Source organism: Phyllobates terribilis, unplaced genomic scaffold (assembly GCF_046119375.1).
Source record: "Phyllobates terribilis strain yellow unplaced genomic scaffold, ASM4611937v1 Scaffold_8__6_contigs__length_399053987, whole genome shotgun sequence".
Taxonomy (NCBI): domain Eukaryota; kingdom Metazoa; phylum Chordata; class Amphibia; order Anura; family Dendrobatidae; genus Phyllobates; species Phyllobates terribilis.
In genome coordinates, this window is record NW_027362768.1 from 305,063,779 (window position 1) to 305,091,091 (window position 27,313).

General features: G+C 41.8%; 1 protein-coding gene across 5 annotated transcripts in view; it reads right to left on the reverse strand.

The window, feature by feature from the left end:
- Positions 1-1,967: 1,967 nt before the first annotated feature.
- Positions 1,968-27,313, reverse strand: part of SLC6A11 (solute carrier family 6 member 11) — a 626,328-nt gene continuing 600,982 nt past the window's right edge. For all 5 annotated transcript variants that reach the window (XM_073644516.1, XM_073644514.1, XM_073644515.1 and 2 more), the window contains exons 14-15: positions 16,695-16,865; positions 1,968-14,446 (exon numbers count right to left, since the gene is read on the reverse strand). In XM_073644516.1, coding sequence (XP_073500617.1) covers positions 14,294-14,446; positions 16,695-16,865 — 324 coding nt within the window. In that variant the 3' untranslated portion in view covers positions 1,968-14,293. The remainder of the gene's footprint in view (positions 14,447-16,694; positions 16,866-27,313) is intronic.

Consider the following 27,313-nt stretch of genomic DNA (forward strand, 5'->3'; position numbering starts at 1 on the left):
GACACAAAACTCACAAACAAAAGTACAGAGACAACGAGTTGGAGTTTGGTGCAGGTTCAGATACTGCAGGAAAAGGGAAGGTATGGACATAGAGACAAACAGGTAACAGGCTAGGATACAGTTCAGACAGGAACTGCTACTGCTACTGCAATGAGATACAAGAACAAGCCTGGGTATACAGCCCCCAGATTGGCGGAAACAGACTAGAAGTCACAGGTAACAGGCCTGGGTATACGGCCCCCAGAGTGGCGGAAGCAGATTAGAAGTCAGAGATAACAGGTCTGGGTATGCAACCCCCAGAGTGGCGGAAGCAGACTAGAAACAGGACAGGACCTGGCAATTCAGTTGCAAGGACAAACTGAGTGAAGGTGATGCTCAGGCACCTCCTTCTGGGTGGAGGGGGTTTAAATATCCAGTGACTCACAGCAATAGGCTGGGGATGCATTAGGAGTGCGCCCACAGCAGCTATAAGAATGAGGAAGTAACCAGGCCGCCGCCCTAAGCAATCAAACAAGAGACATGCACACAGCATGAACTGAAGCAATATTTGCAGGCTGGACTGACAGGTAAGATTGCGGTCTTGCATAGTGGGAGGTGGTGCACTATGCAAGCACGCCGCCAGGGATGTTACAGCATGTAGTGAGCCAGATAGTCTGAAGGGCAGTGATGTCACTCAGAAGAGGAACAGAATGGCAATGGATAGCGGAGAAGAAGGTGATAGGTGAGTATATTAGCATACTGACACTACATACACATATACACAGATTTAGTGAAAAAAGAAAATTCATGAGGGTGCTTCTTGGTCATGATCATTTCAACAAATTTTGCATAAATCAATAGTAAAAGCAAGTATAAGCACTTTGTATTACATCTTATCAGAGAAATCTGCTTCATTCTCTGCTTACAAACCAATTCTTATCCATTGGCCTCCCGAACTCATCATCTATTCCGATAAACAGATCAAATATGTCTTGGTCAAATCAATGTGGACTGCCTGCTCATTAAAATGTGTTATAGAACCTATTAAAGTTTATTGAGAGAGGAACACAAGGAAGTTCAGGGAGAAGCAGACCTGTGCAGCTGCGTCTAGCAAGTAATTTATCCCACCCCGGTGATGGATTCACAGCTACACTGCTCAATTCTGCAGAATACTGTTCTACTGCTGCTTTTGTCTGTGTGTCACACAGGAAAAAAGAGCAGGAATCCATCTCTTTTTGTACTACTGTTTTTCCCCGAAGGTAAGACCTACACTGAAATTAAGCCCTGGCTTGATTTTACAGGATTTTTAGACTATGCTTGAAATATAAGTGCTATTCCAAAAATAAGCACTAGTTACAGTCAGGGCCAGCATTGGGGGGATGATAATTAGGCAATTGCCCAGGGACCCCACTCTCATGTGACCATGATGTCATGAATGGTCCTTTAACTGCGGGAATCTAGACGTGCATGTATGTGCAGTGTGTGTGTATAAATGTGTATGTGCAGTGTGTGTGTATACATGTGTATGTGCAGTATGTGTGTGATGGCATGATTATATTTTAATAAATGTTAATTTTTTTTTGTTCAAGAATAAATGTGGATTGTTGTTCATGAAAAAAATAAAACATTCCCTGAAAATAAGCCCTAACTCATCATGGCAATATTGGAGAGATCCTAGCTGCCAGTCTATACCCACAAACTCATAGACAACTGAAAATTAGAGATAGAGCCGGCACAGGGGAAAACTGGTGAAAAAATGCAAATGTAGGATATATATCATGTAATGGCCACAAATAGTGTTATTCCTCATTTATGCCAGAAATGGCAGGTACTTTCGAACATTTAGTACATATGCATGTACGAGTAGATCATGAAAATTCCTTTTTCCATTATTGAGTTGTTGGTGCTCATACATTGTTTCTTATTGTGTATGAATTGAAATCTATCGTTAGAATACATTACTACAGATAGAAATAAATTACAAACACTTTACAATCGAATTTGTTTTCTTTAATATTTTCAAATACATCAGAAAAGGGCATGTTGTTTCTACCACATATCAAAAAGTCAATACAATGACAAGATATTTTCACAGTTTGCATAAAAAAAAGAAATTCTAGTAGGAATTTTGAAAAAAAAAACATCTTAAAAAAATCAGTAAAGTGTTAAACAGGTAAGTCATAAAATTGGCACATGTACAAGAACAGCACATTTCACAATTAGTAAGTATAATACTTAGACCATACCAAACCTCATGTATGGGAGGAAATTTAGATTATACAAAGGACGTAGAAAAGAGGTTGTGGAACATCACTGCTACTAGTGACTAGTGTAGTGTCAAAGAGCATAGTGTAAACTCACGATGAAAGCTTCGTAATGGTAAACTTGTAAGAAACATTTTATATGAAATATAAAACTCTCTAAAAGGTTTCATTAATTTTGGACTTTCTTTTTGTAAAAATTTTAATTATTTGTAAGAAATATATTTTAAAAGATACAATGTTAAAAATGACAATAATAAAGTAACGTCTAATTGTAATTAGTGTTTCAGAAAGTTTTTATTATTTCATGTGCAGGATATAAATGATGTCAACAAATCCAATTTATGTGATTATATTCATCTGATAAGTTGTAAAAATGTATTTTGTTAACATTTTCATACATTTTTAAAATTATTCAATTTAATTTTAATCTATCGTGGTAATGTCTATTTCTTTAAAAAAAAAAATCTATGGCGGTTTATATTTTACTAATAAATGTTTTTTTTTTCTTTTTTTACTTTTACAAATTTGGGTAAATTAAACTACAGTTTCAAAAAGTTTAATTGGTGCAATATTTGAACATTTTTCAAGGGAATGTGTTATCAGAAAGTGACCTACTGATAAAATGTTTTTTTATAACAATATAATATAATAAATATATTTTGGAAAAATATTTTGGAATGTTTTTTAAATCTTCCTTATCTCTCTCTTTACTAAAGATGTTGTCCACTACTTTAACATTGAAGACCTATCCTTGATGACGGAATAGTTGCCGCAGCCAGTTACTGCACATTTGCACCCTTATTGATTTGAATATGATGTGTTGTACCCGGCTGCGGCTTGTATAGAGTAGACAGAGCTACGCTGTGCAGCTCCGTAACAGGACAGTTCCACCGGCCGCCGTCGCCACTGAAAACAGCTGATCAGCGAGTGTGCCGGGTGTCACACCCCCATCGATCAGACATTGATGACCTATTCTAAGGATAGGTCATCAGTGTTAAAGTAGTAGACATCCTCTTTAAAGAAAAAAATTGGAAATCTTGCAATTTTCACACTGCCCACTAACTCTAATATTAAACTCACAGTTCCTCTTCTTTACAGAAAACTTTTCAGCTGTCTCATTATCATTACAGACAGAATTACAATGAAAAGTAACACATCTAAATACAATAGAAAGCTCAGGATCTCATTCTAACCCACCCCCTTTATAATGACCATTGCCCAAATCGGAGCAGACTTGTACAACATAAGTACAAGTCAATTGGGACAGAGTCAGTCTATTGCTACATATGTCCATGTGGCTGCTGAACATAACAGGAAGTATGAGGCTAATATTTAGTGCAGTGATCAGGGTTTAAATTGTAGAATTTCATTTTTTTTCTGTAGATAGTGATATGGAAAACGGAAAAAAAAATCATCAAAAATATTTAAAAAATACATTTTAAGATAAAAACTTTATTTAAATAATAGGTTGTTTTCTGATGACTGCGGCTTTGCGCACTGCTTTATAGACACCATTCTAGTTTTTATGAACCATAAATGGTCAATTAAAAATATATTTGTACTGCTGGTATGCATTCATTAAAAGGCAGTGAAATACTTACATTTATCAAATACATAAAGAAACAAGAAGGGATATTTCATTTCATCAGCCACATTAAAGGGGTTGTTCAGTCAAAAGTGATAAGTCTACAGTCGCTCTGTGTGACTGCAGACTTATGAATCCCCCCAGCGCAGGCACTGTGCTCTGCGGGGATTTGTCAGTATGAGACCCCAGGCCGGAGGCTATGTATGCGTTATACATACCCCCGGCCAGTGGGCGTGTATTGAGCAAGGCCACGCCATCCAGCTGGACGCACCCTCTGGCCGCCACGTCACTAGACGGGGCATGGCCTCGCTCCATACGAGTGTATGGAGTTAGGTGACACTGAATGGCCAGGGGGGTCTCATATCGGCGAATCCCCGCAGTGCACAGCGCGTGCACTGGGGGGATTCATAAGTCTGCAGTCACACGGAGTGACTGCAGACTTATCACTTTTGACCAGACAACCCCTTTAAGGTATCACAGAGAAAAAAAATCACAAAGATACAGATTACACTGAAACATTTTACATATTGAAAATAACCATTCTTTTTGCAACCAAGTGAGAGATTTGTCATTTATAAGTTATTGCTCGATCATTTATAGCCACTTTAAAGTAAAATCTATGGGTTACACTTTAACAGTCCAGGAAAAATAACATTAACAACTTTTGTGTGTAGTAATAATGATGACAAAAATAATACAAAGATGCCAAGTATGTGGATTCTATTGGATTACAGCAACGTAATGTACATTTTTGCCTACGAAATACAAATTAATAATTACAGTTGAAATGTGTAATAGTCATGATTGCAAACATTGTAGCTGATCATTTGTTCAAACCGTAAAAGGCTCATAATTTTAACTCTTTTTGTCACAAGCCTTAAATGTAGTACTCTGATAGCAAACTGATATTTATTTCAATGTTTACTACTAATACATCATGTATATTGGATAAAAGAAACTGTAGCGTAGGAGAACTTAAGTGGAACTTCGAAGACAAAGATTAGGAATGAGGATACAACCTTATGCACATGGGAGCATTTCACACTCCATTGGACCATGCAGCATTACTTATCACTAGAGATGAGCAAATTTATTGGATTGGAATTGAATTCCACTCAAATTTTACAAACAATTTGTATTTGCTAGCGTGCAGATATTTTGTAATTCGTTCCTTGTGAGTTCAGCAAAATGGCAGCTGGCTGATCATCATTTTGCTAAACCGTAGAGGGCTGGATGATTCTAGCTTTTTTTAAAAACTTTTTTTTGTATATTTGACCGTATTTTGTAGTCCCCTTAGGGAACTTGAGCAAGTGATCATCTGATCCCTTGTACTGTATACAGCAAAAATCATAGTCTCCTATGAGTGCTAGTCACTGACTGGCTTTCATAGGACTATCATCATGACAGACCCAGGGATATTCAGCAGACACTCGTCCATCATGGTACCCCATCAGAGTCCTGCGACGGGCGGTTAAAATAGCACGACCCCATGCCTCACGCTGTAAATGCTGCTGTCAGAGATTGACAGCAACATTTAACAGGTTGACAACAGTGAGTGAAGCTCTGTTCTATGTGTAGCTGTCAGAGGCAGATGATAACTAAATAACGCAGCCATCATATGCCGGCAAACATGCAGTCTCAGGAAGTAAAAGGAAAGACAGGGAGCTGATATAAGATGTACCAGTGTGTCATATGTCAGTAAGGGTTTAATTTTTCCAATATTTCAGAAATATTAAACAAGTTCAAAATTGATGGCTGCATTGACTTCAGCTTCGAAGAGATTTGCTTTTCTAATGTTCTTATGCAAAAATAAAACTAGACCCTGGGATTCATTTCCAATTTAAAATACATAAACAAAAAAAAGAAATAAAGAAAAGAGAGTTAATGTCATCTAGACCCTGTTCACATCAAATTTTTAATTCACATGTAACATTAATATTTAATTATCACTCTACAAAACTATGGCATTTCAATGCTTTTTCTTACATTTGTCCTAAACGTACTCTTCTATATGATTTTACAATTCCAAAACATTAGACAGTATGAAAATAAGCAAGCTTGCAATTGACTTGCTTTTCCATCTGCTGTCATTCTATTGCAATGTGAGCTTTTATCTTTCATATTACACAGCTGGTTGTACATGGAGTTCAACCAATTGCGCCTGCCCAGACATTGACTCAGTGTTTGCAGCAGTTACATTCCAGGAGAGGAGCTAACCCCTAACATAGCAGTAACCTCTTCCCAGCTCAATGATTTCTATACAGCAGTTAGCTGTTCACCTCCCTCTCGGCTCCTGACAAGCTGCTGTTATAAATCTTACAAAATCACCAGCATGCAGCATCCCTTCTCACTGTCTAGAGCTGTGCACTTGTTCAACAGCCCTGTTATCTCTGTGTGTAAATACAGGGATAACAATGTAACCTCAGAACAAACCACTGATCGTGGATTGAGTTACAGCAATGCTTGTTCTGAGCTTTATAGTTCTACTAATACTACAATTATTCTGCTCACCGGAATTGTCACTTATAGCTATGAGCAGCTCAATAAACAACTTGTCAATACCCCTTTAATTTGATAGACTTTTCTTGTATGAACTTATCTGATTGGAGTAAAAATGCATTAAATCTACGCTGCCGGCGGATGAGTGATGAAAAGGAGTCAGGAATTCAGGAATGCAGTTTATTAGTCAACGTGTTTTGAAGTGTCATACTTCTTCATCGGGACAAACCACAGTGAAGAAGTGAGACACTTCAAAACGCATTGACTAATAAACCACTTTCCTAGATTCTTGACTCCTAAGTTCTTATCACTTATCCATAGGCAGCGAAGATTTAAACCATTCTCACTCCAATCCTTGATGTTCTTATAGCCGTGGGTCTGCAGCAGCCTAAGCCTTTTTAGCGGTTGTGATCACAGAAACCGACAAGGTGAGCACCATTGCCCAAATTTTATTAATTTTAATCCAGATAAGCCCCCATTGCGCTTATTGTCCTTTCAGCTATACATTCTATATAGATTTCTTAACATCGCATCCTTTTCTTTTTACATGCAGTCATATAAATAAATGACCAACTGCTAGAGATAAGCTAATTGGTTTGAGATCAGTAGAATTGTCTCTAATTTTATTTTGTGATTCGCTTCATGCAAATACAGTAAAATGACAGTTGGTTGTCTGCCATTTTGGCAAATTGTAAAGAGCCAAGAAAGCGGCTAAACAAAATAATTATACTCCACTCACCATTCACCTTTACCATTGGAGCCTAATTTCACCGTATGGTACTTTACACATTGTGACATCATGAAGTGCGTCAGCAGTGGTCTAGTCAGCTCCTCAAGAAAAGCATGTTGTGACTGCACATCATGACATTACAGTCCTAGTTGGCTCTAGATTTCTCTGACACAGAGTGAAAATGTCCAAAGAGGTCATCGGATTCCTGGATGGAGCGCATGACCAGATGATGGGCTGCGATGGTGGAGGAACTAGTAAGTGGCAAGATGATTATTTTTTTTTCTACATCCTATGTTTATTATGATTTGGGGTCTGGATAGTTACTCTAGATCATTGTAAAAATAATTTATTCACATCAAATAACTTCAATTCAACTTGAGTTTTCTTGCCAAATTCAAGCCAACTACCGAAATCGAACTTTAGCAGATTTGGTCCTTACTAGCTACTAGGTTTAGTTGCTGCAATGGCAAATTGATTGATATGTAAACAGTAGGATTATTCTGATACCAAGTTCATTTCATACACTTGTTATGCCTTCCAACATCCTAAAGATATCTTCACGGACTTTCACATATGATTAGCTATCACTTAATTGTTTTGCTTGACTAATATTTTTTTTTAATGTCAACTTTTTGGACTTTTGGTGACAATGGAACAGAAACGGACTATATATTTCAATTTCAATTATTAAAGTTAGAATAGGAACATTAACGGAAATCACAGAATCCTTCATTGAAAAATCACAGTAAATTTGTTTCTACTTGAGACCACCAATTCAGTTATAGTTTATAAAAGTGAATCTAACAAAACCTAAAAGAACACGAGATATATAATTTCTTACACAGTAATATATTTTTATGTTGTTACTTGTTATGTTATGTACAAATCCCATATTGATTATCCGATTATCTATTCTGATTTGTTAGTTTTATCACTCCCACTTATTTGTATCATTCTAAGGACATCTAACATCTTACATCTTTTAAGTGTGTAGGATGTAGGCACACTTGGTGTTGACACCCTGGAAGAAGGCACGTGGCCGAAACGCGCGTAGGGGCGGAGACACCATAGACAGACATACACATGTGAGTACTTAGGGCATACGTTATTGTACATTACTCTGGTTTGGATGGTTTCTCCATTCTGAGAGGACACTAGCACTGTGCGCTTTATTATCTCTTTGAGGTCTAGTTATGTGTTTTTTTTTAACCCCTGAGTAGGTGTATTTTACACTTCTCTCATCTGTCCAAACCCTCACCTGTATGCTCCGCTTGATTATGTGATGTCTGTCAGTGGTGCCTCATATGGCCTATCACTGATCTATTTGTTGTCACTGGAGATTTTGTATGTTTTTTTGGTTTTATACTTATTAATGTTAATAAAGTTTATTACATTTTTTATCTATTGTTCGCTATACGTTGTTTTTTCTAATTCTGATCTACCATCTGCTTAATGTGGAACAGTTCATATGGTCCTGACCTATAGACTTACTGTATATATGGATATAACTCCAGTAGTCAAATTTTGCTTGATAATTGGTGTAATAGTTGATGTGAGGCCTATTTGTTTAGGCCCTATGAATACAATGTTATTAAGTTTCTTAATTTATCTTCATTATTCAGTAAGAAATATAATTATGCTGCTATATATATTCATATGTATATATAGTTTATTTCCAGCTATGATCTTCAAAGACTATAATAATATATTGGTTTGGGCAGCATGAATCACCGGCCAGTTTCCCTTTAAACTGATATATATTTGTTATGTCCTTGACTGTATATTCCAATTAAGCTATCTATACATAGTTTGTATAGCATATTATGCTGGATACACACTCATGCCGGCCATAGTTATAAAATTAATGTATTTATTTGAAACAAAAAATATAATGTTTACCTTAGTAATACCTTATTTCATTTTTCTTTGTATTTACAATATATTATGAATATATAGCTTTATAATTTAGACTTAATTTTTCTATATCTGTTTTTAGATGGTTTCATTTTTTTATTGACTATATATAACATGTGAAAATAAATGTATATTCTGATTCATTATAATATTCTTTTATAAACATAAAAATAATTATTATAGCCTTAAATTGTTTATAGAATTCTGAACCTGTCCTGCACCCACATTGAGAGCCCCTCTGCAAGGAGGAAATGAACTTTATTCCTACTGACAGCCTCAGGCTTTCAGTCATATGGGAGGGCCGGCAAAGCTTCAGCCACGGCTCTAATGCTAATGTCACGAATGTGCCGCATCCTGTTGAGACCTTTAGGGTATCTGGGATGAGAAGGTCGCAGCGATTGGTAGATCACATGTCCTTTTTGGAAGCCGCTCAGCGATTAACTTGAGTGGAGCAGATTGATTTTCACTTGGTGTGGAAGGGGTTAAGAGTTCCTTTTTGGTCCTGCTGGGAATCCATATGGCTCTAATCTCAGCTGCTGCATCTTATTGCCGTGCCCTTCCATTATTTAAACTCATTCCTAGCTCTCTCCTGTGCCGGTTATAGGTTTTCTATGCTGACCTCCCTGGAGAAGTTGATCCAGTTCATGCTGTGGAGTTCCAGTTGCTGTTTGATTTATCCGGGTTGTCCCCATCCCTGTGTTTCCTTACCTTAGTAGTGAGACTAGTGTCTTGCTGACCTTCTCACTAGTTAGGGCTATCTCAGGGCCATCCAGGGCTTAGACACATGATCGCGCACAGGGGGAAGGACCCGTCTAGGGACAATAGGGAGCTCAGGGTTCAGTCTCAGGTGAGTGTTTAGGGGTGTCCCTTCTCCCCTTTCCCTATCATCAAGGCTGCCTTTTACCTTCTTTCCCTCTCTTGCACTGAACGCCGGGCATTTCCTTGCTCTGGTGTGACAGCAAAGCAGCCTGTCAGTCAGTGCCCACTATTCACTGAGAAGTGACTGAAGCCACACAGGCCCACCCTATGACTAAAAGCGCAAGTCTGCTGGGAGGAATAAAATGAATTTCCGCGCAGCAGCAGGGTTCTCAGTGCAGGTGCTGGGCAGCACCTTAATAACTTGCAGAAAATCCCCATATCTGCAGGCTAATAACAATTTTTTATGACAGGTTCCCTTTAATGTCTCCCATAATCTATACAATTGAGTTGAAAACTTAACTAAAATCTTTTCTGGTGGAAAAAAGAAAAATTAGGAGTTAAACTAATGTGGTTGCATAAATATGCATACCCTTAAGCTAATACCTTGCTGAAGTCCCCTTTGAATTTATTATAGCATTCAGTCTTTTTTGGGTAGGAGCATGGCACATCTAGAATTGGCAATCTTTGCCCATTCTTCCTTGGATGTTTTTCTTTGTAAGAAAAGGGTTCCATCTTCTCTAGGACAGAAATATAAAGAATACTGAAGATTGATGTCACATGCAGTACACAACTAGTACTTGCCAAAAATTCCTGCAGCTCCTTTAAGGTTGCTGTAGGCCTCCCTGACCAATTTTCTTCTTGTCCTTTCATCAATTTTTGATTGATGTCCAGTTCTAGATAATGTCAGTGTTGTGCCAAATTTAAATCACTTCTTGATAACCGTCTATCTAATTTTATTGAACCCATCTCTCCTTTCAACAATGAGATATCTTTGCTGTGTTGTAAATTGTTTCCGGAAAATTGCTTTTGCTGTAAAATGCAACTAAGAAATTATCAGGCAAATAGGGTTTGTTTGCTATCCAGTTTAGAAAATTCATTTTCATATACCCTGATAGGGAATTCTGAGCTGATATAGGTAAGGGGGGTTCTGTAAAGGATCCTCATCTCTTGACCAGATGGAGGGGGGTGGGGGTACAAAGAGCACATTTTGCTCTTGGAGACCAGTCCTGTCCTACATTGCACAGAAAAACTATGGATTTGAATGTTAACTGTGCAATGCTTTATTTCTCCTCATGGTGGCGCTACAGGAAAATCAAACAATTCCCACCAATTAAATGATTACTAGTGGACTCAGATGCTCAGAAGGATTCTTTATAATCACCTTTTTGTGAATGGACTCTACGATCAAGTATGGGATATTCAGAGCAGAGAACCTTTACAATGTAATTGTCACAGCCATGTTAACTTTCTTGTCAAATATCACACAATTTTCATCCTGTCATATTATACTATATATAAAGCTACTTGTAACACAAAAGTTAGAGAGAAATGAATACATGCAAAGCAACGCATTGGTAAAAGCCACAACATTTAGAATTTTAAGCAGAATAAGACATAGGAACAGTGGCCTATTGTTTATATCAGGTTTTTATCAGAAATATTTATTATTTTAAATTTTCATATCACTATGTTTATAAAAAAAAATGTTATAAATTTCACCCAGGTCACTAAGCCTAATACTATGCTCATACCTCCTGTTCTGTATATAAAACTTTTCAGAAGTCTGATTATCATCACAGACATGACTACAATGAAGAATAACACCTCTATCTATAGTAGAAAACATATGACCTACCATGCACAATAGGTGGTGTCACAGCTCTCCTTCATCACCTTCCTTCATATTGATCTTTGTCAAGATCAGAGCATGCCCAGAATGACAATAAGCCATAGACAGTCAACGGTACTGCAGACTATGATGGGACTCAATGCAGCCTAAGTGTGAGTCTAGATTTGATATTTTTTAGTATAGATTGTGATATGACAATGTAAAATAGAATTACCATTTTTTTTCTATTTTAGTAATTTAATATAACAGATTTAAACAATATAGTCATTTTAGCTTTGGTTCAATGTCATCTATGATATCCCAACACAAAAAATTACTCACATTTAACAATAGCAGCTTAGCTGAGTGGTTAGAGGACTTCATCTATGTAAACATGATCTCTGGCAGTTCTAGCTGGCTGAATAAGTTGAAGGAGATCTCCAACTTAAATATTTATATACATATGAACCCATTGCTTAAGTTGCACAGTGCTAAAAAAGATTGAGATTTTAAGCTACTCGCCTTTGCAGGGGCGGCAACATTCTTCCTCTTCCAGAAGTTATTGCTAGGAGAAATTGGAGCGTAATTTACATACAACCAAGAATGTTTGATTTATGGATTTCTTGGATTAAGAGTAAAACGGATTCTCTGAAAAGCCAGAAATACATACTGTAATCCAATTCCTAATATATTCTCTTTAATGCTCATTTCCTGGACCAATGCTCGGAGGGTCAATTACTTTATATTTCCATATTTTTATGGTCTTTGGTTTGTACAGATATTTTGCAAACAGACGAGATTTACAGTGGTTTTATGAGTTTTCCCTTACTTGGTGGAGGACATCAATATCCAATTGTTGAAGCTCTGACTCTAGGCATCGATCAATAAGTGACTGACTTTGAAAGTGCTGGGATACCTGTACACCATCTACATATTATTGGCTGTATAGCATTGTCCTATTGACTTTAAGGGAACAAGTCTGCAATATCCAGTATAGCTAATGCTATGTATACAGAGTGCAGAGCAGAAGAGGCTCCATGGCTTCTTCCAACAACTTATTTGTGGAGTGCTGAGAGCCAGACCCCACTGATATCAGATGTTAATGGTCTATTGTATTAACAGAAAATTAATATCCAGATTCCAGAAAACCCTTTACGTAGAGATAAAAATAGAGAGAAGAGCAACCCTATAGCAAAAACCCTATTAAGTTTGCTATTTCAATGGTATCCTTTCACACAAGCACAGAATCACATGAAAAAGTAGCATAAGGACTAATTGTCACCTATTGAGGGGGAGGTAGTTCAGTGCCATATATTATTGTCCAAATGGACAGAAAAAAAATGTACTCTACTTTTACAATATCCACTAGTTTTATTAAAACATCCCTTTTATTATGTATTATTGAAAAATAATGATGTACACCCAGTACCTAGCCCACCAGTTGTCTTTCAGTCATTTATTACATCCCAAATGCATGGAAATTCCAATATTTCTCTTGAATCGAGAGCACTATTTCTCAACACAGCTATTGTTGATTGTGTGTCCGCAGTACACACCAGACACCAACTTGTTTTTGCCACTAATCCAGCTTCATCAGGGGTCCGTACTGCATGGATTTTCCAATATTCCTGTCTAATTGAGAGCATTATTTCTCAGCTCTCCTATCGGTGGCATGTCTGCATTGCACACCAGACATCATCTTACTTGTGTAAGGGACAGCCACCAAAATTCTTAAAGCCTAACACTCCAAAATGTTTAGCAGCTAATTAAGCTTCATCAGGTGTCATCAAAGTAATACATATTAAACGTTTTAATAGTGTCAGTGGATATTTTTGAAGAAGGGTTACGTTTTTCTGTTCTATTGGACAATTATATATGCATCTTATATACTATACCATTTTAGGTTACGTACCCTCTTATTGTAGGAGATCAGTGCTAAGGTCTATTCAATTATGTAGTAAGAACTGTGCGCTTTGGCCACAGTCGAGGTCTAGGAAATGAGCTCTTTTATGGTAGGAAACAAGTATACTAGGAAATTAGACCACGTTTTCTGCTGTTAATGATTTTTTTAGTGACAGACAATCCTCATTAAATTCTCCCTATTGCAAACTTACTTAAAGGCCAATGTGGAGAATTCCATGAGTCATCGGAGGAAAATTTAATTAATTAACATTTTCATTAAATACAAGTATTTTCTTTAGTATAAACAAGTAATATCACAATGGCAAAAAACAGTTTAGTCATATAGATACATACAATACAAGAATTCACCATGTATTAGCAATTAAGTGTCTTTTTTCCCTTGGCTAAAAGAAAAAGAGGTAAATCTATTGGCCATTATATGGATAGGTCATAAACAAGGAAAATGAGCACAAAACCAGAACTACATAATAACAAGCTTTTTCATAGACATACATTACCAGCTGGAATGGTCATAACTGTGTACATTAGATGAAAAGAATATTCTATAGAAACACCATGCTTCATAAAATCCAAGGTAGAAAAATTTTACAACACGCTATACATGTGTCTAGAGCGCTATAAAACATGGACCAGTATCACAACATTACATAAACTTGGCACTAAAAAAACCCCTCATACAATACTTTTTTTTATAATCAGTCACTTATAGAACATAGTTAAAAAAAAATCACTTGGAACATAATACAGTGTACACTTTAAAATTAAACATGTTAAAATTTGTGCGAAACAGGTGAGCCTCTATTAATTGAGTGAAATAATATTCTTTTCATATTCTTATTTTACAAAACAACAATTGTCAAATAAAATATCTCTTAGAAGTGCGTTTCTTTTTCTGTAATGGCCGATATGGTTCCATCACCTTTAAGCTGGGCGTCACAGTCGCTTACGGCATTTGTACAGGCAGCAGCTTTAAGATTCCCTCTCATTTTTAAATCTGGGCTGGGTATAATCAAAGATTTAAATCTCTGCAAAAAAAAAGAAGAAAAATGTTACATTGGGTTAGGGGCAAGAAAGTAATACAAAGCAAATTACACAATATTTAATAAAAAATATGAACAAATGCAGCTCTAAATCTTGTCTCCTTTTGCAAATTAATAGATTTTCATTTTAAAATGCTTAATACCTGACGCTTCTACTAGGGGAGTTTACTCCAAAATGATTTACATAGCACCCTGTCATAGTGTGTTGTACCATACCTACCACCACCAGATTGTCCTCCCAACCATCACTCTTCCCTTAGGGTCCTCTGTGCCCGACTTCCTGTTCCCTGATACTACCATTCGTTCTGGCCCTTGCACATTTGGCCTCTTGCTCAATTCATCTGCCCTCCTGTCGGGTCTCCTGTTGATGCTGCACTTGTTCTATACTCTCCAGATATCTGGCTTCTTGAATGGCCAACACATGTCAAAAAACTCCTTCCGTCAACGCCTAGTAGTCATAGGCATAGTTTACAGGCCATTCCATTACCACCTAATACCTGAGTATTTATATAGTGCGCTGACACAACGCATTGTACCACACCTGTCACTGCCAGATGCTCCTCTTCCTGCCTTCACTCTTCGGTCAGGGTCCTCAGTGCTTGGCTTCCCATTCCTCGATGCTACTCTTCATTTTTGCCTTTGCACATTTGGCCTCTTGCTCAATGCCACTACCCTCCTGTCGGGTCTCTTGTTGATGCTGCACTTGTTCTATACTCTCCAGATATCTGGCTTCTTGAATGGCCAACACATGTCAAAACACTCCTTCCGTCAATGCCTAGTAGTCATATGCATAGTTTACAGGCCATTCCATTGCCACCTAATACCTGAGTATTTATATAGTGCATTCACACAACGCATTGTACCACACCTGTCACTGCCAGATGCTCCTCTTCCTGCCTTCACTCTTCGGTCAGGGTCCTCAGTGCTTGGCTTCCCATTCCTCGATGCTACTCTTCATTTTTGCCTTTGCACATTTGGCCTCTTGCTCAATGCCACTGCCCAACTGTTGGGTCTCCTATCGATGACGCACTTGCTCTGCAATCTGCTGATTCCTGGCTTCTTGAAGGACCAACGCATGTTAAAGCACTCCTTCAGTCAATGCCTAGTAGTCATAGGCATAGTTTACAGGCCATTACCTTATTACCCAATACCTGTGTAATAAGATCCTTTTTGATACAAGCTATTTCTAACACGGATTACTTATGGATTAGCATCTTAAGGATATCCTGTGGGAAAGTCCAAACCTCCTTAAAGGGTTTAGGTGTGATGAACTCAAAATTTCTTACACTGCGCTTCCTAGTTTGTCGTACGTCACATGTTTTAGCAATTCAATGGATCTAACTCATCCTAGGTATACCATGCAACACTCATTGAACACAATAGTAAGTCAACTTAGCTCAATTCCTCGCTGCCCTGCGAAAGATAGAAACATAGCCTGGTACATGGTTTCAGAGGACACTCCATGCCTATATACAACCCTGCAGCCCATACACCTAGTATCGCCAGTATATGACTTGAACATAATAGGTTATAATGCACTGGCAGCACATGAACTTCAGTTGAGACACCAGAGAGATTGGCAGTGAACTTGTACTCAGTTTAGTGTCCTGTTTCTACTCTTTGGAAAACCTTATCGCAGAACGCAGAGTATTTCTACCTAAGGGCAATGGATGGTCCATGGTGGTACCCTTTTTCTTTCTAATTGAGCTACCAGGTGATTTATAATGATATAAGCGAGGCAAGCTCTGGAATAATGCACTGCCGCCTAATTGGCTTTCCGAGAGTTTCCGAGCAGTCGTGAGCTAGAGGTTCAATATATTGGTTTAGGAGTCTTTACTGGTGTAAATGATGCCCCTTTTTGTGATTTTAACTCAAGTTTTGGTGGTTACCCTTGCCTCACTAACCAATGAGCCAGTGAGGCACAACTAACAGAAGTACTGCTTTAGAAGACCATTTTTCACTGCAGTTCATCATCTCATTCACCGAGAAGTTTCACTTTACTAATATTATGTATTTTGCACATGATTCTAGAAAAAACATGGACACCCCAAAAAACTCTGTAATGTCTAGGGACGACAATTTTGCTGCTTATATATGGTTAATTTTTAACTTGAATAACTAAAAAAACATTCTACAGAAAAGTAATATTGAATATATATAAAATTATCCATGAAATACATGATAATACAGAAAATTAGTAATTTTTTCATCCTGAACATTTTAGAACTTTTACCTCAGATATTGTCCCTTCGGTCTTCCACACCTTTACTATTATCCACAGTGGAATGCAGACCATAGATGACAGCGCCATCATCCACCCTATACCATAACCCCACGTTGGGTAGGTGTATACATTATTGTACTTTAGTGGCTTGTACTTCACCAAGAAAAATATAAAGATGCTCTGTAATAAAATTGGAAAGGAAAATATATTAAAAAAACACTTCATTGGTAAGTATTCTGATCAACTTTGATATCACAGTTATGTCATTTCTAGCACTTTGCCGAGTTAGGAGAGACCGTTTATAATGTCTCAATGAGATTTTTATATGTATAGTCAGTCATAGGGAGGGATAGGAAAGGAGAAGGAGGGATGGAGAGGGAGAGTCAGAGACAGAAGTAGAGGGAGAGATAATTTTTCCATCTTCCAGAAAAATGATAGAATTTGCCATTCACTTTCATTATGCTCGCTACTTGAGTCGAGTACGTCCGAGCGTCCTCGATTCGAGTACGGAGCACTCAAGCATTTCAGTGCTCGTTCAACACTAGTTATTTTACCTATCCAAAAACCAGGATACGCGATACCATGTTTATCAGTGAGTGTCCCAATGCTGAGACCCACACCAATTGGCAGAAAGGAGCACTTTTATCGCCGATACAATGGATCGGTAGTGAGCCTTATGGGGCTGCCAGGCAATGCACTTGATATTTTTCAGCAGCACCAAGGTGAATAAAGGGAGCAGCAGTTGAGTTGCAATTTTGTAATGAAGATAAAATTTCCCCTATCTGCTGACACCACCGATGACTTGTCTTAACTGGACAGCCCCTTTAAGGTATTTAATTTATTTATATCACTGCGCATTATAGGGAAAATAATTAATCAGAAAGCCAAAATCCGTGATTGACAGCCATCTCTGTATGCATGCTCATTCAGGGACACTGTCAATCTCTGACACGGCCCAGACTCCTAAGCATAGAAAAAACATGGATTTCAATCAATGGATTATGTTATATTAAATCTTTTCCCATAAAGTTTAACCTGGATCAGCAGAGCGAAAAGGGCTGCAGTTCTTTTTGTTTCGCCAAAACTCATAAATATGGAGAAAATCTTAAATTAGTTTACTGGCTTTACTGTACATAAAAACTAGATACAGTGTTATCATAGTCATGCTTTACAACTAATTAAAATAAAGTATTGCTTGGTAGATAGTTATTAGTACTGACAATTACATTGTAAATAGTGTTGAGCATTCCGATACTGAAATATCGGGTATCGGCCGATATTCGCGGTATCGGAATTCCGATACTTAATTCCGATACTTTTGCAATATCGTATACCGGAATCGGAAGTTCCCATAATGCAATGAGACATTTTCATTTTATTCAGCCAATGAGGATCCTAAGAAGTGTGGGCACATCCTGTTAGGCATGTAGGCATCTTAACTAATGGCATGGCTGTGATTGGCTGCTGAAATGATGTCATGATGCACTATAAAAGCCACCGCCGCCATTTTGAGCTCACTCTGCTGTGAATTCAGTTAGGGATAGGACGCTGTTGTTCTGAGGGACAGTTTTAGCTACCTATTTGCTCTATACTGCTTTACCCAAGCTACTTTCTAAATCACTGTGCCTTGCAGTGCTAGTGCACAGTTCCCTGTGCTGTTCACCGCTATCTGCAAGGTCTGTGTGTGTGAGTGCAGCTCACCCTGTAGTGTGTGCTTCAGCCAAGTCTGGTTGTAGTGCACTCAGTGTGTGTCACTGCCTCATACATTGTCCTTTATTGCCAATTCATAATTTTTCCTGATATCTCCTATTAGTGTGGTGGTTCCATCTGTATTCAGCTAAATTGGTTCCAAACACACTATATAGGAGTAGATAGAGAAATTTTTTTCCGTCTTGCAGCACTAGTGCACAGTGCTCTGCATCTGTACTGTTCACCGCTGTCTGCAAGGTCTGGTGTGTGAGTGCAGCTCACCCTGTAGTGTGTGCTTCAACCCCGTCTGGTTGTAGTGCACTCAGTGTGTGTCACTGCCTCATACATTGTCCTTTATTGCCAATTCATAATTTTTCCTGATATCTCCTATTAGTGTGGTGGTTCCATCTGTATTCAGCTAAATTGGTTCCAAACACACTATATAGGAGTAGATAGAGAATTTTTTTTCCGTCTTGCAGCACTAGTGCACAGTGCTCTGCATCTGTACTGTTCACCGCTGTCTGCAAGGTCTGGTGTGTGAGTGCAGCTCACCCTGTAGTGTGTGCTTCAACCCCGTCTGGTTGTAGTGCACTCAGTGTGTGTCACTGCCTCATACATTGTCCTTTATTGCCAATTCATAATTTTTCCTGATATCTCCTATTAGTGTGGTGGTTCCATCTGTATTCAGCTAAATTGGTTCCAAACACACTATATAGGAGTAGATAGAGAATTTTTTTTCCGTCTTGCAGCACTAGTGCACAGTGCTCTGCATCTGTACTGTTCACCGCTGTCTGCAAGGTCTGGTGTGTGAGTGCAGCTCACCCTGTAGTGTGTGCTTCAACCCCGTCTGGTTGTAGTGCACTCAGTGTGTGTCACTGCCTCATACATTGTCCTTTATTGCCAATTCATAATTTTTCCTGATATCTCCTATTAGTGTGGTGGTTCCATCCATATTCAGCTAAATTGATTCCAAACACACTATATAGGAGTAGATAGAGGAGCCTTTCTGCAGCATTGGGCCCTGCAGCCCCAGCCAGATTAGTATTAGCCTATTTTTTGCAGCCTCATCTATTGCATTGTAGGTTACCTTCCTACATTGTAATAGCTACAAAAAGTTTGTGATACTATCGTTATTACATCTTTAGGCACATCCAGTGTCTTTTTGTGACAAAAAAAACCTAAATAAAGTTCACCAAACACTCCACTTTACAGTTGTGTAGGCCACATTAGCTCATATTAAAGTCTAGTCCACACTTTATAAAATTAGTGTTTCTTATACCTGTTAGCAGCTGTTCAGGAATAAGCACACTAAGCCCTTAGTACTTTTCTGCCTATCTTTATCAGTCTACCAAGATGAAGAAGGCAGGGAGTAAGGCATGTGGTCGTGGTCGTGGGCGTGGGCGTGGAGTTTCTGCAGGGAGAGGACGTGAGGATTCTGTGCCTGCAGGGAGAGGACGTGGGGATTCTGTGCCTGCTGCGGGCACCAGTGACTCAGCATCCCCCAGTTTTATCAGGGAACAGTCCTTTATGCGCAGCTTTGTAGGAGCTAGCCGTACCCCACTGCTGCGCGAGGACCAAATTGAAGCCGTTGTCGGATGGATGGCAGCTAACGCATCGACTTCAATTAGTTCCAGATCCTCTCAGGTCCTGAGCACTGAAGAGCACCCATCTGTCTCTTCACCACCTGCCAAATTGCCCAGGCAGTCAGAGAGCCCTGGACAGGAGCCATCTCTACTTCTGTTCTCTGAATCTCTTGGCTTGGAAAGAGGGGGCCAGCCAAGCAGAATTCGAGAATTTGAAGAAGAGGTAGTATGCAGTGATGCGCAACCGTTTTGTCTCTCTGAATCTGAAGAGGCGGGTGGGCCAGTGCCTATGGTCAGCAGCACACCTCAGTACGCATCTGATGATGAGACTCAGGTGCCACTTTCTGGTGCGTACTGTGCTGTCGAGACTACCCAGGAGAAGCAGTTGTTTGAAGAGGGTGGTGTAGATGATGAGGTCCTTGACCCATCATGGCGTGAGGGACAGGAAGGTGGTGGGAGCAGCTCTGAGGAAGAGATTCCCCGAACGGCCCAAAAAGGAGGGAGAGGGAGGGGGCAGACTTGGTTGCCTGTAGCCTCCACTTCGGCACCCATTAGGAGCATGGCTCTTCCAAAATCCAAAGCGGGCGCTCCCAAGACTTGCAGTGCCTGGTCCTTTTTTGACACAGTTGCAGATGACATTTGCTTTGTCAAATGCAAGCTGTGTAATCAGAAGGTGAAAAGAGGGAAAAGTGTCAGCAACCTCAATACCACAAATATGTGGAAACATGTGCGGACCAAGCACGTGGTGGAGTTACACAAACACACTGAAGACCTAGGCCAACCTACAGCGCCACCTACCACCTCTTCAGCTCGTGTTGTAGCCTCTTCCTCCAGCTCACACACAGCTGGTTCGGCTTCCTCACAGGATCGCCATGGAAGAATCTCTGGCACTGTTTTACAGAAACACAGTGTAATTCCACCCACAGCACCACTTTCCCAGTCATCCTCACACTCCCAGGCCAGTCTACAGCCATCGTTAGCACAGGCATGGGAGAAAAGGCGCCCATACTCGGCAAACCACCCCCGAGCACAGGCTCTGAATGCTGGCATTGCTAAACTACTGGCCCTTGAAATGCTATCATTCAGGCTGGTGGAGACTGACACATTCCGTAACTTTATGGCATTGGCAGTCCCACAATACAACGTGCCCAGCCGCTTTTATTTCAGCAGGCAAGCCGTCCCTGCCCTGCAACATCATGTGGAGGGAAAAATTAAACATGCGCTACAAAACGCCGTCAGTAGCAAGGTCCACCTGACCACTGATGCGTGGACCAGTAAGCATGGACAGGGACGATACCTTTCCCTCACTGCCCATTGGGTAAATGTTGTGGAGCCGGGTACAGATCTTGAGAGTGGCGCTGTACGTGTTCTGCCAACTCCAAGGATTGCAGGAATCCAGTCTGTACACATTGACTCCTCCTCATACTCCAGTTCCTCTGAATCAGCGCTGCAGGAGCCGTCACGGTCTACCTCCACATCGACCCGTGAACGGTTACCTGTTATGATGACCAATATGAGCACAGCCGTGGCCAAACGTCAACAGGCCGTATTAAAATTAATTTCTTTGGGGAATCGAAGCCACACAGCGCAGGAGCTCTGGAATGCCATCAAGCAGCAGAGTGACGTGTGGTTTGTGCCAGCGAATCTCCAGCCAGGCATGGTAGTGTGTGACAATGGCCGAAATCTGGTGGCAGCTCTGGGCCTAGGCAACCTCACTCACATCCCATGTCTGGCACATGTGCTCAACTTGGTCGTGCAGAGTTTTTTGAGGGACTATCCGGATCTTGATGCACTGCTTCACAAGGTCCGCATAGAGTGCGCTCACTTGCGGCGTTCCAGCAATGCAAGATCACGCATTGCAGCTCTGCAGCGCCGATTATGTCTTCCGGAACATCGCATCATATGTGACCTACCCACCAGGTGGAATTCAACGTTACATATGTTGGAGAGGTTGTGTGAGCAGCAGGCAGCAGTAATGGAGTACCAGCTGCAGCAGGCGCAAACAAGTCGCAGTGCGCGCCGTTCACACTTCACCACCACTGAGTGGGCCTCTATGAAGGACATTTGCCACGTTTTGCGTGCCTTCGATTATTCCACGCGGATGGCGAGTGCAGATGATGCACTAGTCAGCATGACTATCCCCCTTATCTGCCTGCTTGAAAAAACACTGCAAGCACTAAGGGACGAGGTTTTGGAAGAGGTGGAGGATGAGGAGTCACAAATGCCATCTGCTTCTCTACAGTCTGCGCAACGTGGTTCCTCACAAAGGCCTAGGCAGGGGACACTTTGTGAGGAGGATGAGGAGGAGTCAATGGATGAGTAAGACATCTGTCCAGAGGAGGGAGGTACACAATGCTCTAGTAGTCAGTATCTAGAGCGAGGGTGGGGTGATGCAGAGCAGGCAGAGATCATGCCTCAAGCAGGGGACAGCGTTTCTTGGCCAGTTGGCAGTCTGCAGCACATGGTTGATTTCATGCTGCAGTGCCTCAGAAACGACCGCCGCATCGCCCACATTCTCAACACGGCTGATTATTGGGTGTCCACCCTCCTAGATCCTCGCTACCGGGACAACTTACAAAGCCTCATAACACCATTGAACCGGGAGCGTAAAATGCGGGAGTACCAAGACGCACTGGTGCATTCCATCATGTTCTCCATTCCAACCGAGAGCAGTGCTGCTAGTGCTTTACAAAGCAGCTCAGTGCGTCGAGGCAGTGGAGGAAGCTCTGCACAAAGAGGGAGCAGAAGCAGCGCCTCAGCACAAGGCAAGACCAGTATGGCCGAAATGTGGCAAAGTTTTGTGTCCCCGCCGCCACAAATGTCTACACCATCACAGACAGCTCCAGTCAGCAGGAGGCAACGTTTCCGTCAGATGGTGACAGACTACATGTCTTGCCCTCTTAGTGTACTCCCAGACGGCTCTTCTCCCTTCAAGTTTTGGGTCTGTAAGCTGGATACATGGCCAGAGCTTAGTCAGTATGCACTGGAGGTGCTAGCTTGCCCTGCTGCTAGTGTATTATCGGAACGCGTCTTTAGTGCCGCAGGTGGTGTACTAACAGACCGTCGCATGCGACTATCCTCCGATAACGTTGACCGGCTTACTTTTCTCAAAATGAACAAGGCCTGGATCTCTCATGAATTTGCCAGTCCTCTTCCAGAATAAATAATTGGTTGGCAACAGTATCCAGGTCTCCTGTTCTGTTCATGTTTCTACCACCTGAACTGTAATCCCTGAGCTCCAACACCGCCAGTTGGCGCTCGGAAGTGCCGTCTGCACAGTCAACACTTGCTGCCGTGTTATTGGGGTTCAGTAACGTCAGCTGTTCTCCTGCTGTGCGGACGGCAATTTCTCCTGATTTGTCCACATCCACTGTACTACACATTTTAAAGTTGCTCCAATTACTCCTCTGGCTCCTCTGTTTTCATTCTTATCCCTGGGCTCCAGCACCGCCAGTTGGCGCTCGGAAGTGCTGTCTGCACAGTCAACACTTGCTACCATGTTATTGGGGTTCAGTAACGTCAGCTGTTCCCCTGCTGTGCGGACGGCAATTTCTCCTGCTCTGTCCACATTCTCACTACTACAGATTTTAAAGTTGCTCCAATTACACCTCTGGCTCCTCTGTTTTCAGTATTATCCCTGAGCTCCAACACCGCCAGTTGGCGCACGGAAGTGCCGTCTGCACAGTCAACACTTGCTGCCGTGTTATTGGGGTTCAGTAACGTCAGCTGTTCTCCTGCTGTGCGGACGGCAATTTCTCCTGCTTTGTCCAAATCCACTGTACTACACATTTTAAAGTTGCTCGAATTACACCTCTGGCTCCTCTGTTTTCATTCTTATCCCTGGGCTCCAGCACCGCCAGTTGGCGCTCGGAAGTGCCGTCTGCACAGTCAACACTTGCTGCCGTGTTATTGGGGTTCAGTAACGTCAGCTGTTCTCCTGCTGTGCGGACGGCAATTTCTCCTGCTTTGTCCACATCCACTGTACTACACATTTTAAAGTTGCTCGAATTACACCTCTGGCTCCTCTGTTTTCATTCTTATCCCTGGGCTCCAGCACCGCCAGTTGGCGCTCGGAAGTGCCGTCTGCACAGTCAACACTTGCTACCATGTTATTGGGGTTCAGTAACGTCAGCTGTTCCCCTGCTGTGTTCACGGCAATTTCTCCTGCTCTGTCCATATTCACTGTGCTACTTATTTAAAACTTGCTCCAATTACACCTCTGGCTCCTCCGTTTTTAGTATTTACCCTGGGCTCCAACACCGCCAGTTGGCGCTCGGAAGTGCTGTCTGCACAGTCAACACTTGCTGCCGTGTTATTGGGGTTCAGTAACGTCAGCTGTTCCCCTGCTGTGCGGACGGCAATTTCTCCTGCTCTGTCCACATTCTCACTACTACAGATTTTAAAGTTGCTCGAATTACACCTCTGGCTCCTCTGTTTTCATTCTTATCCCTGGGCTCCAGCACCGCCAGTTGGCGCTCGGAAGTGCTGTCTGCACAGTCAACACTTGCTACCATGTTATTGGGGTTCAGTAACGTCAGCTGTTCCCCTGCTGTGCGGACGGCAATTTCTCCTGCTCTGTCCACATTCTCACTACTACAGATTTTAAAGTTGCTCCAATTACACCTCTGGCTCCTCTGTTTTCATTCTTATCCCTGGGCTCCAGCACCGCCAGTTGGCGCTCGGAAGTGCCGTCTGCACAGTCAACACTTGCTGCCGTGTTATTGGGGTTCAGTAACGTCAGCTGTTCTCCTGCTGTGCGGACGGCAATTTCTCCTGCTTTGTCCAAATCCACTGTACTACACATTTTAAAGTTGCTCGAATTACACCTCTGGCTCCTCTGTTTTCATTCTTATCCCTGGGCTCCAGCACCGCCAGTTGGCGCTCGGAAGTGCCGTCTGCACAGTCAACACTTGCTGCCGTGTTATTGGGGTTCAGTAACGTCAGCTGTTCTCCTGCTGTGCGGACGGCAATTTCTCCTGCTTTGTCCACATCCACTGTTCTACACATTTTAAAGTTGCTCGAATTACACCTCTGGCTCCTCTGTTTTCATTCTTATCCCTGGGCTCCAGCACCGCCAGTTGGCGCTCGGAAGTGCCGTCTGCACAGTCAACACTTGCTACCATGTTATTGGGGTTCAGTAACGTCAGCTGTTCCCCTGCTGTGCGGACGGCAATTTCTCCTGCTCTGTCCACATTCTCACTACTACAGATTTTAAAGTTGCTCCAATTACACCTCTGGCTCCTCTGTTTTCATTCTTATCCCTGGGCTCCAGCACCGCCAGTTGGCGCTCGGAAGTGCCGTCTGCACAGTCAACACTTGCTGCCGTGTTATTGGGGTTCAGTAACGTCAGCTGTTCTCCTGCTGTGCGGACGGCAATTTCTCCTGATTTGTCCACATCCACTGTACTACACATTTTAAAGTTGCTCCAATTACTCCTCTGGCTCCTCTGTTTTCATTCTTATCCCTGGGCTCCAGCACCGCCAGTTGGCGCTCGGAAGTGCCGTCTGCACAGTCAACACTTGCTGCCGTGTTATTGGGGTTCAGTAACGTCAGCTGTTCTCCTGCTGTGCGGACGGCAATTTCTCCTGCTTTGTCCAAATCCACTGTACTACACATTTTAAAGTTGCTCGAATTACACCTCTGGCTCCTCTGTTTTCATTCTTATCCCTGGGCTCCAGCACCGCCAGTTGGCGCTCGGAAGTGCCGTCTGCACAGTCAACACTTGCTGCCGTGTTATTGGGGTTCAGTAACGTCAGCTGTTCTCCTGCTGTGCGGACGGCAATTTCTCCTGCTTTGTCCACATCCACTGTACTACACATTTTAAAGTTGCTCGAATTACACCTCTGGCTCCTCTGTTTTCATTCTTATCCCTGGGCTCCAGCACCGCCAGTTGGCGCTCGGAAGTGCCGTCTGCACAGTCAACACTTGCTACCATGTTATTGGGGTTCAGTAACGTCAGCTGTTCCCCTGCTGTGCGGACGGCAATTTCTCCTGCTCTGTCCACATTCTCACTACTACAGATTTAAAAGTTGCTCCAATTACACCTCTGGCTCCTCTGTTTTCAGTATTATCCCTGAGCTCCAACACCGCCAGTTGGCGCACGGAAGTGCCGTCTGCACAGTCAACACTTGCTGCCGTGTTATTGGGGTTCAGTAACGTCAGCTGTTCTCCTGCTGTGCGGACGGCAATTTCTCCTGCTTTGTCCAAATCCACTGTACTACACATTTTAAAGTTGCTCGAATTACACCTCTGGCTCCTCTGTTTTCATTCTTATCCCTGGGCTCCAGCACCGCCAGTTGGCGCTCGGAAGTGCCGTCTGCACAGTCAACACTTGCTGCCGTGTTATTGGGGTTCAGTAACGTCAGCTGTTCTCCTGCTGTGCGGACGGCAATTTCTCCTGCTTTGTCCACATCCACTGTACTACACATTTTAAAGTTGCTCGAATTACACCTCTGGCTCCTCTGTTTTCATTCTTATCCCTGGGCTCCAGCACCGCCAGTTGGCGCTCGGAAGTGCCGTCTGCACAGTCAACACTTGCTACCATGTTATTGGGGTTCAGTAACGTCAGCTGTTCCCCTGCTGTGTTCACGGCAATTTCTCCTGCTCTGTCCATATTCACTGTGCTACTTATTTAAAACTTGCTCCAATTACACCTCTGGCTCCTCCGTTTTTAGTATTTACCCTGGGCTCCAACACCGCCAGTTGGCGCTCGGAAGTGCTGTCTGCACAGTCAACACTTGCTGCCGTGTTATTGGGGTTCAGTAACGTCAGCTGTTCCCCTGCTGTGCGGACGGCAATTTCTCCTGCTCTGTCCACATTCTCACTACTACAGATTTTAAAGTTGCTCGAATTACACCTCTGGCTCCTCTGTTTTCATTCTTATCCCTGGGCTCCAGCACCGCCAGTTGGCGCTCGGAAGTGCAGTCTGCACAGTCAACACTTGCTACCATGTTATTGGGGTTCAGTAACGTCAGCTGTTCCCCTGCTGTGCGGACGGCAATTTCTCCTGCTCTGTCCACATTCTCACTACTACAGATTTTAAAGTTGCTCCAATTACACCTCTGGCTCCTCTGTTTTCATTCTTATCCCTGGGCTCCAGCACCGCCAGTTGGCGCTCGGAAGTGCCGTCTGCACAGTCAACACTTGCTGCGGTGTTATTGGGGTTCGGTAACGTCAGCTGTTCCCCTGCTGTGTTCACGGCAATTTCTCCTGCTCTGTCCATATTCACTGTGCTACTTATTTAAAACTTGCTCCAATTACACCTCTGGCTCCTCCGTTTTTAGTATTTACCCTGGGCTCCAACACCGCCAGTTGGCGCTCGGAAGTGCTGTCTGCACAGTCAACACTTGCTGCCGT